The sequence below is a fragment of the Anser anser genome (assembly GCF_964211835.1).
Source record: "Anser anser genome assembly, chromosome: 1".
NCBI lineage: Eukaryota > Metazoa > Chordata > Aves > Anseriformes > Anatidae > Anser > Anser anser.
Window position 1 is genome coordinate 76,443,689 of NC_139720.1, and position 14,428 is coordinate 76,458,116.

The 14,428-nt window shown below is 38.8% G+C and overlaps 1 protein-coding gene across 12 annotated transcripts in view; it reads left to right on the plus strand.

Annotated features, from left to right (window-relative positions):
• ITPR2 (inositol 1,4,5-trisphosphate receptor type 2) overlaps positions 1–14,428 on the plus strand; it is a 266,325-nt gene that overhangs the window by 199,497 nt on the left and 52,400 nt on the right. For all 12 annotated transcript variants that reach the window (XR_014578295.1, XM_083820748.1, XM_083820746.1 and 9 more), the window contains 2 exons: positions 337–432; positions 1,478–1,597. Coding sequence is in view for 11 of the 12 variants with exons in the window: in XM_083820748.1 (XP_083676874.1) it covers positions 337–432; positions 1,478–1,597 (216 nt within the window). In the remaining variant the exon portion in view is untranslated. The remainder of the gene's footprint in view (positions 1–336; positions 433–1,477; positions 1,598–14,428) is intronic.

Genomic DNA, 14,428 nt, shown 5'->3' on the forward strand with positions numbered 1-14,428 from the left:
GTGACAAAAATTGCTAGGTGGGCAATAAGAAAAGGAAATGGGATTTCATTTCTTGTGCACAGTATAGAACAGAACTATGTATTTAAGTCAGGTTTTTTTTAATATTTAAAATGCTTCCTCAAATATAGCATGCTGGGTTAGTTAGTCTTACAGTATGCTGACATTAAAATGGGAGAAAAGCCCTATTAAATATATCAGTAGAATAAAAAATGCAAGTAGTCTAAAATCTTATCCACTAAAAAAGTGGTCCCGGTAATCTCAATTAAAACAAATGCAAGGATTGTTAATCCATGAAATAGATTTTAAATTTGCATTAACTTGGTTTTGTATCTTTAGAACAATGCCTCCAAGCTCTTGCTGGCTATTATGGAAAGCAGGCATGACAGTGAGAATGCGGAGAGAATCCTTTTCAACATGAGACCAAGGGAACTGGTGAGAAAACTTCTGAATATTCATAAACCTTTTGGCTGAAAAAAATCTGTCATTAAAACATTTTAAAATGATCTGCATCTAGGTTGAAGAGTGTTGGCAGCATATAGTGACACAATGTATCAGGATAGTACTAATTCACAAAAGTACTTTGAAAGGATCAAGCATGCATGATTTCAGTCTTTACGACTTCATTATTTTTATCCATTCCAAGCACTTTTCTGTAATTGTTTCTTAACTAAATTATCATACTCTGGTAGACTGTCTTCAAGTACCCTTTGTCATGGGCTGGGAAATTAAGCTTGTACAGTTTGTGAAACAGTGCTAACAGAAATGTGTGCATGTGCATTTATATATACGGCTCATGAACAAACAACAAAAGTTACAGTTATTGCTGTTTTGGAATAGGTGTGATACTTGTATAGGTTTCCAAGAATGTTAAATAGATTGGAAGTCTGGAGAAATTGTTTCCAAACAAATGGACAATGTAACAACAGTGACTGGAAAACCTGTTTTGTGGGGAGATCTGTGGGCATCAGCAGGATCAGGCCCTTTCTGGGGAATGGAGGATTTTTCCCCTTGTTTGGAATTACCCCAGCGCCCTTCCCAGATCTGTATTTTCCTTTCCTTTTTGGCTTTTTTTTTTTTTTTCTTTCTGTTAAACTATAAGGAGAGCTCTGAGTTGCATTGCAGCCTGCTCTATCCACAGAGGTATCACGCCTGCACTTTAAGTGCCAAAAGGCACTACCTGTGCTACCTGTTGATCTGTCTTTAAAACATCTGTGAAAATACCTTCTCAGAAAGACTCAACATTCCTGTTCCTTTCTCATGGTTGCAGTTTTGCTGACAAGAAGTGTAGCAGTTTGGAGCTTCATAAATACTTCAAGCTCTTCTTTATTCAGAAAGTGTTTCCCAGACTGCTCACTCTTCTTTTAGAACTGCAGGGCACCCATCCAAGCTTGGGCTGAACAAAGTGAATGTGTTCAAACACCGTGAGCTTTTTGAATGACAGTTATTTAATCTCTCCTTGGTTCGGCTTGTGTTGCAGGTGGATGTGATGAAGAATGCGTATAACCAAGGCCTAGAATGTGACCATGAGGAGGAGAATGGAGATGATGGCATCTCCCCAAAAGATGTTGGCCATAATATCTATATTTTGGCACATCAGGTATGTCTTTACTTGTTGTGCAACTGCTTCCAGAAAAGTGTTAAGTGCTTGAATTCCACACAAAACTTGTCTGATCAAAAATTCTTTCTTGTGATTTCTGTCTAACGTTTGTGTACAACATGACCTTAGCTGGAAAGCTGCTGATAGCAGGACAAGTAAGCAGTCCCACTGTAAGAGTAGGCACTCTGAGGAATTTGGTAGGCAGTATTTGTGTGAAATAATAATGTAGAGCAAAGCAATTAATGTACACATAGCTTTGTCTTTCTTTAACAGATCATATATATCAATCAAATCATAAATCAAGTTATTATTTCTATATTCTAATTAGTAGCTTCAGTAGTGGTATCAAGTGAACTTGAATTGAAAAGATTGACATTATTTTAGATATATTAATTACTCAGCCAATAAGAATAATTGGGCCTCTTTACTGTTGTCTCCATCTGTATTATGTTGTAGTGCCCTCAAACTCTTTCTGATCACTTTTTCTTCTCTCATGGAAAAGATAGAATATACGCTGATGGTTTTTGTTTAATGAGATACTCATTTTTCAGAGCAGTTGGTATCAAAAATAGTTTCTTCATTTTTCAATCACATTAAGAGATTTGAATGAAAGATTTTTTTAATCAAAAAAGTAAAGACCACATATTTCTTGATTATATCATAAATGATAGCATTTGGTATTTCAGAAGGGGATGTGTTTTTAAAAAATGTTTTTACTAAGTAAGAAGAGAGAAATAAAGGGAGTGTTCTTTATTATTATACTTGTTAAGTGTTTTTTGTTTATTCAGTATACTTAAGTGTTTTTAGGAATTAAATACTTAATGGAAAAAGAAAGGAAAGCAATCTTTAGTTACACTAGTATTATGCAATGTTTCTTTCAAGCAAGGAATGGAAAAAGTCTCTGAATTATGCTCACGTGCTTGCAGAACGTTTAAGGAATTTTTATTATTACGTTGTTGTTATGGATGACCATGCTCAACTCTTGTTTGATATGTAGGTCTGTACATAAGATACCCATCAAAGATCACAGTACTTTTGGAAAGTGTCTGTAGCTTCTTACATTGTATGACTATTTACTCCATGTATCAATGCTTATAATGAAAATTTAAATGTCTGCCAAATCAAAATGTCAGTATTTTATGTCTTCTGCTTACAGCTTTTGTTAAATGACTTAGCAGTGTTCATGTCAATGGCAAATAAATTTTGGGGAGTAGAATATAGACCTAAAACCATATATGTAGTGACTGCTGGGGTCATTTGATCAGAGAGGTCACTACTAAGGGTATGCTAGTTAGCTGAGGAGTAGAGTGAATTCTGTCCCTAGACAAGTATTCATGTGCCAGGGAAGCTCATGAACCCCTCCATAGCTGTTTGAAATGCTTCACCTGTAGTGGGTGTTTTGGTTGTGTAAGGCTCATGGCAGCAATTTACTGTGCTACTTCTCGTTCTGTAGAATTAAATAGCATGATTGGCTCTGTATGCTGTAAAAAATTACCATCTTTTTACAAAAATTACTGTTTTCATCATCTTTCCATAATACAGTGCATGTGTCCATTTACAATGGCTTTGCAGCCATGTCAAGCCCCATATCAAAACAGAGCAATGGAAGGGCAGGCAATCTGGGGACTTTCCCTCTCCTCTGCTAATGAAAAGCTATGATTCTTGGCACAGAACTGCTGATCCTTGACCCCAAACTCTTTCCACATGTGCCCTTTTACTTGTTCACGGATGGGCAGGATGTAAACTTGATCCCTCCTCAATAAAGCCATTGTTGCTGGGTTCCTTTTCTGGTTCCACTCTAACCGCCCTCTTCTGCTTTGCTGTGTCTGAGGGGCTTATTGGTGTCTGGGCCTTCCACTCAGCTTAGCCAACCTAATTTACATAACGTGTATTTGCTGTACTCCTTACAGTTCCACAGTCCATCTGACTTTGTTTTTTTCCTACAACCAGCATGGATCTTCAGTCACTTTCCTGACACTTGCATGTGACCACTTGCTCTAGTTACAGCTTTTTGGTCCCTCTGTATTAGCAGAATCAAGACCAAGAGTTCCTCTTTTTCTGTTGGAGCCCTCAAACACAGACAGTTTATTCTGGGGAGCCTAGACTTTCAGTTTTTGTCGTTGCACTTTTCAGGGCTCTGGTGGGTTCTGCATTTTGCCACCACTACATCCTTCCTTGCCCTTCCTGTGGCTGATTTTACCAGAAGCAAAAGGCATTCTTGTAAATGTTTGACCCGCAGTGCATAGAAACTTTTAAATATGTCACAAGCAAGGCTGAGATTTCTGTTATTAAAAATCCTTTACACCCTCTCAGCCCCCACCCCAAATGCACATGCAGGCACAAGTATGCACGTGCATACACACACACACAGGCAGACACAGATAGCCTGGGACACAATGGTAAGATATTGACTGTTAAATATGCCATGTCATAACAGTTACCACTTCTCTTCCAAATCTTTCTCTGTCCTCCTTCCCTTTACATTTTCATCCTTCTCCAGCCTGCCACATGCAGTAGCTGTGCTGCTTACCTTGCACTGGCTTCAGGGCTGTCTGGACACTGCTGTTCCCTACTTTCCTGTTCAATGTATTACGAGCAGGGAATGGAGCAGCACTAAAAGAAGAACTGAATTATCCATGAGGAACTTACCCTAAATTGCACCTTCACTCTGCAGCCTGGCTTTAGGGCAGGGACTCATTCCAGATGTAGCTCTTCTGCAGCCTCAAGCATAAGCTGGTGCATGAGGTTACATCCTGGAAAGATAAGCCTGTTATTGCTAAAGACTGGTCACAATACTCTTGAAAATCCATGGAGAAGATTTTTTTTTTCTTTGTCTTGTTCAAATGTCATGTTCAGAGCCAATACCTTGAACTTGACATTCCTAATTTCTTACAGTAGTCTCGAGTGAATACCAGTGGTATGTTAGAGATAGTTCCATCAGTTCTTATACCTCTTCTTTTCAAGCTTCAGTCAAGAGTAATTGCTTTGGTGTTTTTATTGCTGTCCTATTTAAAAGATCCTGTTAAAGCAGGCTATGCTATCTTTTGCAAAGCTAGGAAGGCCATCGTCAAAGAGACTTTGTCTTGATGTGATGTCTCTGTAGAGTTTACAAAAGTTTTTGACATAGTAGCACACAATGCTTGAATACTTAGTCTAATGCTTCTGCACTAGAGGTGAGTAGGAGAATCAAGTTTTTAAATGGCTACAAAAATGAAATCTTAAAAGGCCAAATAAATCCTCTGGCTTTTCAGATGACTGCATGAGCTTCCTAGCTGTTAGTTATAAAAAAGTATTTCAGCAGTTCGTAAACTAAAAAAGCTCTATAGGAGTTAGTAGTATTTCTGTGAAGTTCATGACCCCTTTACATTTACTATAAAATAAGAAAATGCAGTAGTTATAACCACAGGCTTCTATTGATTCCATGCATGTATATATGTGCTTCTGTTAACAACATATACTTCAGAGTGTTTCTCTGTGTTTTTCTGCTAGCTGCAAACTCTCTAAATCAGGCATGAAGCCCTAGCTAATGCACTGTACCTTTCAGCAGGAGCGTATTCATGAGTCTCAGAGAACATTAAATAAATTTACATAGCTTCTAGTCAGCTTGCAGCTTGGGAAGAATGCACTTTCATCTGCCTGTAGAACTGTGTAGACATGTCCTTGATCTAGAAGGATGTGAATATGTAAGCAGTAGGGAAGCAAATTATGGTACTACAACAGAATTTTCAGTGCCTTGTGACTATCCATCTGGTTCCCAAAGCTTTTATGGGAGTATGGAAGTACTGACCTAGTGTGGCATCCCTTTCATGATGCATGTTCTGAGACTCTCAGATGAGCAAAATGTTTACGCAAATGCTTAATTTTAAGCACATGCTTAAATGCCTTGCTGGAGAAGGAGCATAGGTCTTGAAACTCCAGTACATTGTAGCCTCCAGCTGAATAGGAGGGGTTTTGATGAGGTTAAGCTAAAATTTTAATAAAATCTCAAGGGAGTACCAAAACTACTTACATAAATATGATAATTTCCTAATGGCCCTAAGACTTACTGAAAAAACATTTCCTCCACCCTATAAAGCTAGAAGAAATTGACACTGCTTGTTGATATCAATGCAGGTATATGGCATAAATAAACACAAGCTTGATCTAGTTTATATTCTGATAAACTAACATGGTTGGAAGTTCCCTTTCATTGATAATTCTTAAAAGCAAACAGGGGTAAAGGAAGCAGGATTTTGCTGTGACTTGTAAGGTTCTTGCTGCATGTACTACTAAGTATACTGTAGCAACTGGAGATGTCATACTCCTTCCCTTCGGGTGCTAATTTTAAATGTACTGAGCAAAATAAGTCATTCAGCCATATATGTTTTCTTTATAAAGTACATTAATAGCAAAATCAGTATTTCTTTATCAAATGTGACAAACTTTATAGAAGTAATCTTACTGCCATGTTTACTTCATGTAGTATACTACATACTGGTGTATACACTTGAAGAATATTTGCTAACTAGGTAATTTTTAATTGACAATATTACTGGTAATAATTAATGGCATGGATTTATAGTTTGGAAGTACTAGTGCGCTACAGGCTGTATTTTTTATTTTTAGAAGTTAGGGATTTTTTTGACACCTGACATAGGATTTGTTTGATAATGAGACTTGCATACAATATACTCACTAAGGAGAAAGTTAAGGCAGTTTTTTTGTTGTTTGTTTTTTTTGTATTTTTAAAGGTAGCTGTCCAAATACATAAATTTCTATGAAGCACAAAGCTTTTGTTTCTGTGGCTTTCTGTTTATCATGCTGTCTATACCTTCCACTTTATTTTCTGCATCAACGCTGTGCCTAGAACCATGTGCATATGGGCACTTACATGCTACGACAGAACGGATAAATGACAATAATAACACTAATTCTGGAAGTATTTAAAGAATTAGCTTTGGCTTTTATAGGTTTTGGAGCAGTTAAAAGCTTTAGTTAATTTTGTTTCCCCCTCTCTTAGAATAGGTGATATTACCCAGTTTTAGAGATGAAGACACCAAGCCAGAAGTAGGTGTAGACAGGAAGTCATTTAGCCATCATGGGAAGAGAAGACAGCTTGCTTGATCCCCAGCACTTTTCATTAACTGCTACACTGGTTTTCCTCCTATGCTCACTTGATCCCAGCTACTTTGCTAATGAGGAAAATTGGCATTTAATGGGTAATACAGTTGACAGTTGAGAAGTGCATAATCACTGAGCACATTAGTACTCCAAGAGCCTTTTAAAGAGATCGTGCTAAAGTATATATTTCAAATAAAGTTTCTTGTGCTGCTAGTATTATGGATTGTTTGGATTGTTGAGGCCAGAAGAGCTTTCATAGTATAATTGATACAACTGGGGGAGGGGAGAGAGGAGTATTGGAAGGCTTAGAGGTTTTTTTATGTGTAGTTATTTTTGGTGTTGTAGTGTGAAGCAGCTGTTGGCTTTCCTTCACTTGGCTGTATTTTAACATTTAGATAGATGACCTTAGACCCTTGTTACTCCTTTTCTCTTGTGTGTCTGTATGCGTGCACACAGAATAAAATACATTTATTAGAATATGTGCTATAAGTTAAATGTGAATTCTCATATGGTTTGTCTCGATCTGCATACAATTCAAGTCAGGACAAAGGATTTCATGGCAAGACCTTGCTTGAAATGATGTGAACAGATTTTCCATGCTTTAATATTTGGGGAGCACGAGAATTATTACTGTGATTATGTTCCTCTAGATGGGAGATAGGATCACTGCCTGTAGCTTGTCCTTTGGTATGAAAATCCAAAGCTTTCTGAACTGGTAGGGTTGTCCCAGGCAGAATAACAGTATTCTGCATAAGGAAGTGTGACTGTAGTAAGGGATAAATTTAGGGTGACATATGACTGTTCAAAAAGAAATGTGGATGAAGAAAACAGAATGAAGAAGACAGAAATTATTTACTTAATAGCATGCATTTCCAAGCACCTTCTGTAAGCAAAGAAACGCCTGGAAGGCTGTTCAGGATAGGGAATAGGTGGAACCAGTTACAACCCCTGCATTCTGCAGAGGGCATTAATTGGCTAAAACAATAGCTTCATGGTTATACTATGGAAAAAGTGGAAACAGGATCCAAGTGGAAAAGTCTTGTAAGAACATCTTTCCCCTTCCCCCTGTATGGTGTTGTTAGGGGTCCATAACATTTACCTAAAAGAGATCTCCCTTTCCTTATGGGAACTGTGAGTTCCCAGATCACTTTGCTCTAAAAGATAGGCTCCTAGCTTCCCATAGCTAGGCTCCTAGATAGGCTCCTAGCTTCCCATAGGCTTCCATAGCTTCCCAACCTCATCCAGTTGGGAAGTACCTTTTAGCTCCAGCAAGGATCTGCCAGAAGAGCTGAGATCTTGCAACCGCATTGTTCAGTGAATTTTTAAATCTGCTGATCAACATTGCCTCTTTTTGCCAATCCTCCGGTAGACGCCTTTGCTCAAAAACAGCCCCATAAGCCTCTATCTTTACAAAGCATTAGATTGTGCCTAGGTTCTGCAGACAAAGATTTTAAGCTGATTCTCTTCCAAGAACGGAATAGCTTGGTTCATTTGGATTTCTATAAATCTCTGATGGGTGCACTCTACAGAAGCGGTGCCTTTAGTGTGCTAGAGCAGGATTTTGGAAAAAAAGACCTAAATACAAAAAGGTCTGAGTTTGTCTGGTGTAAATGGATGTACTGTACCAGTATCACTGGTTATATTGTGTGGATCTATAGATCAGTCAGGTTTTGTTATAGCAAGGAAAATCTTCAAATTTTGCAGCTGATGTGAGCAATCTCTCAAGGAACAGTTGTCAGGTATTCCTAGAGATAGCCTTCCCAAGCATCTGATGGGACTTGATGAAAAATACCTTATATACTTAAATAAACGGGGCTACCTTTTGAATTCAGAGGATTATCAGACCTATCCTTCATGATAAACCTGTCCTTCTGTCCTTCAGGATGAATAGCTCTGAGTTAGTGCCATAACGATGCTTCCCTTGTGCAGGACAGGTAAAATTTTTAGATCTCAAGGATGCATTTTTTTGCAAGGCTTTGCTGAGGTTTGTAGCTTTTCATTTCCTTTTTTTTTTTATTTTGCGTCTCTCTCTTAACAGCAAAGCTCTTGCTGATAGCAGTGCCAAAACAAGGGGCTAATGGGGACCAGTCCCAGAAACCTGACTGTCAGGGGACTCGTATCCTTGGCTGCCAGACCTGAAACTTCTCATAGAACTTTTATGCTCCACATGTTGTTTTGTAGTTATCAACCTGATGAGACAGGCTATGGCATCAAAATGACACTGGCTAATTAAATGTCAGCAGAATCAGAAGCTGTTGCAAGGCTTTTACACTTAGATTGAAACAGAAACCAATGACGCACATCACCCTCCTTGCGGCTCATTAGGATGGTATATAACTCTACCTTTAGCCAGCTGCAGTATAGAGAGACAGTATGGAGGCTGCTACAGGAGCTTGACGCTAATGAGCACCTGAAACATTAAACAAATGTCTGTGGCTGTTGTTAGGTCTCAGGTTAAAACCTTGGCAACTTGTCCTTCGTTGTTAGGTCTCAGGTTAAAACCTTGGCAACTTGTCCTTCGATATTTTATTTTTCTTCCCTTCTTGGAAGCATTTTCCTCAGAATCCTGTCATGACTTTGACAGGGATCTACATGGGGACCTCTGTTTCCCTCTGGAGTCCTGTTGACTTGGGTTACTAGGAGCTGCTGGGATTCAGGCTAGATGTAGGCTGGTCACAAAGGTTTTATGTTATTTTCTACGGCTCTAGAGTTAAGATCAAGTATATATTATACATATATGTATGTTTTATTATATGTAATATTAATGAGGTATGTATCCTGTTTGACTGTGGTGACTGTGCATTTCACTAATGTACAGGTGGCCTTAATATTTCTTTTTTTATGGGGTTTCTTCTTCTGTCTTTAACTTTTTTAATCCTGTGTTTTTATGTTTTGTGGTTTACAAGATTTTTGTCATTGGGAAATATGTTGTATTGGTGTTAGGGCCCAAACGTTAAACCAGAAGAAATGTATTTTCTTTGTCGAATATCTGTGTTGTGAAATCTTCACATTAGTCCGTAGTTTTACTCTGAAAATTGCCTGTAGGAGAATGATATAGTCTTATTTAAGACATTTTCTGCTCTCAGGCTCCATTTACAGTCCTGTATTAGTAATAAACATACTACCTTTTCATTGCTGTCTGAAACAGCACGGGCTGGGGAGAATTACTTTAATTCCCTTTGGTTCTTTATCGCCAGCAGGCCAGTTACTTAGCTTCCCATTTTAAGAATGGGTCTTCATTTACCCATATCCTCAACTAGTATACATAGGACTGTCTCCACTGAAGGTAGACAAGTGATACTCACTTACACTAGTAGGGAACTTGACTTGTTGTCCTCAAACCTTACACCTATCTTGGAGCTTCCTACTTGCATCTTCCATACACAGTCTTCATTAGATGATAGATGGGCCAAAAAGAGCACAGCTTGACTTAAAGCTTTTCAGTTGAGTTTACATGGAGGAGTGTTAAGTAGAAATAAAAATAATTTTATTTGTAAGCAGTAAGTTCGATCCAGAAGCCAGTGAGAAACAATAAATGTGGAGCCACACAGTGCCATCTTTACCAAGTCACTCTTCAAATTAGACTACACTTTCAGTTGCAAATTTGCTCAGCTGCAAAATTGTCTGCTCAGAAATGTATGTAATGTAGCCACTTACTTTGTTCAGATTGCTGCAAACACCCCTTGTTAAGAAAGCTGTATTACACAAAGTGTTGAATTGTAATAGTCTACTGTAGGTGAAGGCTTGCTCTGGCAGAACTGAGGCCTTTCCATTAAAGGTGACCTTCAGATGAACCAAAGTGCTCTTTTTCTTATATATAAAGCACAACTAAGGTATTTTACTCTGAGCTAGGAGGAACTTGCTTTGTTTGTTTTGAAGAGCAGTGAGGGTAGCCTTGGAAATACCATGAAAGTGAAGTCTGGTCTTATTTAATATTATCAGAGCAGTTCTAATAGACCTCAGATATCTGCATGGTGAAATCCTACATCTTAATTAAAAACAGGGGGGGACGTCTTCTCTAACAAAGACACACTTTTTTAGCCTTCTCAATTGTTCCGTAGTCATTGAAGTAATTACAGGTTAACAAAAATAAAGAGCATTAATCAGAATGTCAAAATATGTCTGTTCCTCACAGTTGCTCAGTTTTAATTCTCATCTCCTCTGATGTCATAATTTAATTAGGTATCTCAGTCATCATAGTTTTCTAGAATAGACAAGATCTGAATTTGTAATCTGCAAACAGGCAGATCTACCTCAGTTGCCTTCCTCTTCATTTAAACTTACTTAACAAGCACAGAAAAATAAAAATGAGGTCCACTTTGCACTTTTTAGATGGCAGCTTTAAGAGTTACTGATTAAAAGCATCCATCTCTGAAAAGAAAACAGTTTCTCTGCTGTTATGTATTGGCAATGATTTTCAGAATTTGTTTTTTGAATGGTCTGTGGCAGCCTTAAATGAACTTTGACTTTCCAGTCTTTTCTTTCTATGAGTTTGCCTGCAGAGCACCATTTAGCTGCTAGCTGTTTGGGTAAAGCTGCATTATTTGTGAATGGTTGATGAGGACAGAGATGTAATTTTTTCACTTTTTGATTTCCCACCATGAACTGTTGCTTCACAGGTATCGGGTGAAACTGCTCTACTGAGGACATAGCCATAATACAAAGTTAGAAAGAACAACTCACTGTTTTAATTTCTCTTCTCTTTATTTCTATGTCCCTAAATTATTTTTAAAGACATTTTTCTCTGTTAATTGGAGGGTTAGCAAGTGTTCAACAGCATGATTAAAGAAGCTGGGAAATCTCACCACTGTAATTATATGGAGGGAGACATCTCTCATTCCCTGTCTGTCTCCACAGTTGGCAACTGTCCTGTTTCATACCCCACAAAGTATGTGCATCAGACCCCTGCAGAGATGAGGAAATGCATGCCTTTTGAGAGTTTGTAGCTTCAGCTGCTTACATACTACTTTAGTCTGATATGGTTTTGACTCTGAATGACCAAGTTATAGTTTTTTGTGTGTTACAGAAATACCTGTCAAAGAGGTGGGATACTAACAAGGTTGTCTGAACAAACTTATTACCTCACTATTGCTATAACAAGTAGGATGGTCACATTAATGGCTGGATCTCAAATGTTTTAATCATGGAGGCTGACTGAGGACTTAACGCCCCTTAACAAGCTGCTTTGAAGATTGGTAGATGGCTTATCCAAGCCTGTACAAGTACAGAGGCACTCTACCAAAACCTAGGAATGTATAGTAGAGCTGATGGGTATGATAGATAGGGCTGGTGAGCTACATCCAGGTTGGGGGGGTCACACTGTGCAAAAGACAACATGGCACTATACTGTAAACACGAGATGAAGCCTAAGGATGGGAAATGTGAGGAGAGAGCTGGAGATGATGCAAGTCTCACACTTCAAGTGAAAGGCAGAGCTGTTTTCCATGTAGTTTGGTTAGACCCTGGAGAAAAGTGAGAGCCCATTCTGGAAGTATCAGTGCTTGAGTTGCTTTATTCTCTACGCCTGGTGTCAGAGGAAGGGAGGTTGAGTGGCAGTCAAATACTAATCTTATGGCTTAAAGAAGAAAATATGGCCATACCTAAGGCTTAAAGACTTAAGACTGTGGTTTCCCCTGCCACATTGCCCCCAAAATAAGAATCATGATCAGTTTCTCCTTTTGCCTGTATGGATAGCTAGCCTTCCTTTTCTTTACGATCCACGTGATAGGTAGCAATAGATAGATATTTTGCAGAGAGTATCTGTTCTGAATAAGAAGAGAAACCTTGGAAGTAAAGTGCTTGACGATAAAAGGATTTGGAGAGTTCCTGGAAAGGGTATGCCATTCACAGCTCTCTTATCTCAAGCTTATGTATATATTTTGTATGTGTGTAGATTGTTGGTGTCTTTTAGAGGTGAACAGTTTTCCTGCTATGTGGATTTGGGATCCATATGCTTGCTGATCTGTTGCTGTTCTTGGTTGTTGTCAGACTGGGTGTGTAACATGTTGATAAGCATGTTAATAAAGTCTTATTTTGGGTGCAATCTGCCTTTCACAGAAGTTACATGTAACTGGGATCTTGTTTCTTATTATACCATTAAGAAGACTAGCTCTAGTAGTTCTGCTTTTTCTTCCTTTTCCGTTGAACTGTCTTGTTATCTTCCCATAATCATGTCTTCTGACACTCCCATTATCTACTTATGTCCTTCTTTCCTATACTCCCCAAAATTTTGCTCACAGTATTTACATGAGGCTATCTACAAGTGTAGTTGTCTAATTGTGTTGGAACACTCTATTGCATACTGTTGTCCACATCCTATGTTCAGTATGGCCACTTTATACCAAAAACCAGATGTGACTGATGTGTGCATTGAGCCAGTTTGGCTCATTTAGGCACTGCTGCTCATGACAGTTTATCTGTACCTTGGAGAAGTGTTTCACACCCATCCCCTCGAGTTAAATTTTGTTTTGTTTCAGCACATATTCTATCAGCAGACCTGAACTTTACCCACATGCATAGTACTCTTTTTTTTGCAAGTAAGCTTTGCCTGTGAAAGAAATTACGAAGAAGACAAATGGAAGTAAAGCTAGTTGAAATATTAGCAACTCATTTTGTCTTCTGCTGGCTTTCATCAGGGATAAAAGAACAACAAAACCACATCAGAAGTAGTAATAAAATGACTATGGGGACTGCAAACATAATAGTGATAGAGATCACTTAACTGTGATGGCTTCTTCTGTGTGATAATTTCAAGGTGTTTTATTTCTCCATACCCTGGAAGGTAGATTACTATTATCCACAATTTGAATCACACACCACGTGGAGGCAGGGACTAGAGGTGATGTCTCAGCAGTTACATGGGGCCACAGAAGACCCAGGAACAGAATCCAAAGAGTCTGGACCACCCAGGGCCTTGCTCATGTACCACAGGCCATCCGGGGAATATTAGCTCTAAACCCTTTTGGTTGCTCTGTACAGTATAATCATCTAAATGAAATCAATGAATACTTGATTTGAGAGCCTCCCATTGCTCCATCCCTGCTGTTCCTAATGTTTGTTAACAGATTGCTTTGTGGTAGAGTGCAAAGGTGCCGCTCTATAAAACTGTAATGACTTCTGGAAAGGAAGTTGCCCTATGTATTGCAGAAAGCACCATTCAATTTTGATTGGAACATGGGGAGTTGAGAAGTTGTTATTACTGTTAGTACAGCCAACTGGAATAAAAATTTCTGCTCAGCTATGGTTAAGATGACATTTCCTTTTTCTTTGCTTTCTCTTTCTCTCCTTGTTTACCAATGGAATATGAGTGTTTTCATTCACCCTGGGCAGGGAGCTGGAGTGCGGTAAGACCCTGGCACTCAGAGGAAGAGTATCTCACTTTCTGTCTCCTGTCCTCTTGTGTGTCTCACCCATCCCATTTGCTACTCCTTTCGATTTCTCTTTGCTGTTGTTTCTCAGTCCTTGGGGTTTTTCTTGTCAGTCTCTCAGCAGCTTTTTTATCCTAGAGAGCCTAAGCAGAAAATGAAATGTTTGGTGAGATGGCTGGGGTTTCCCCTTGTGAGGGGTTTTGGTGGTGTCAGATCTCACATTGCCTGGCTCTGGGAGCCAAGGGACTGAAGGGGGAAAAAAGGAGAAGGGATTGCAGCTGTAAATGAGTCCCAGCTGCATGAGTCTGTTTGCGCAGCAAGGTGAAAGTAATCTGAACAGGTGCTGCTCTTGCTGCAAGTTAGA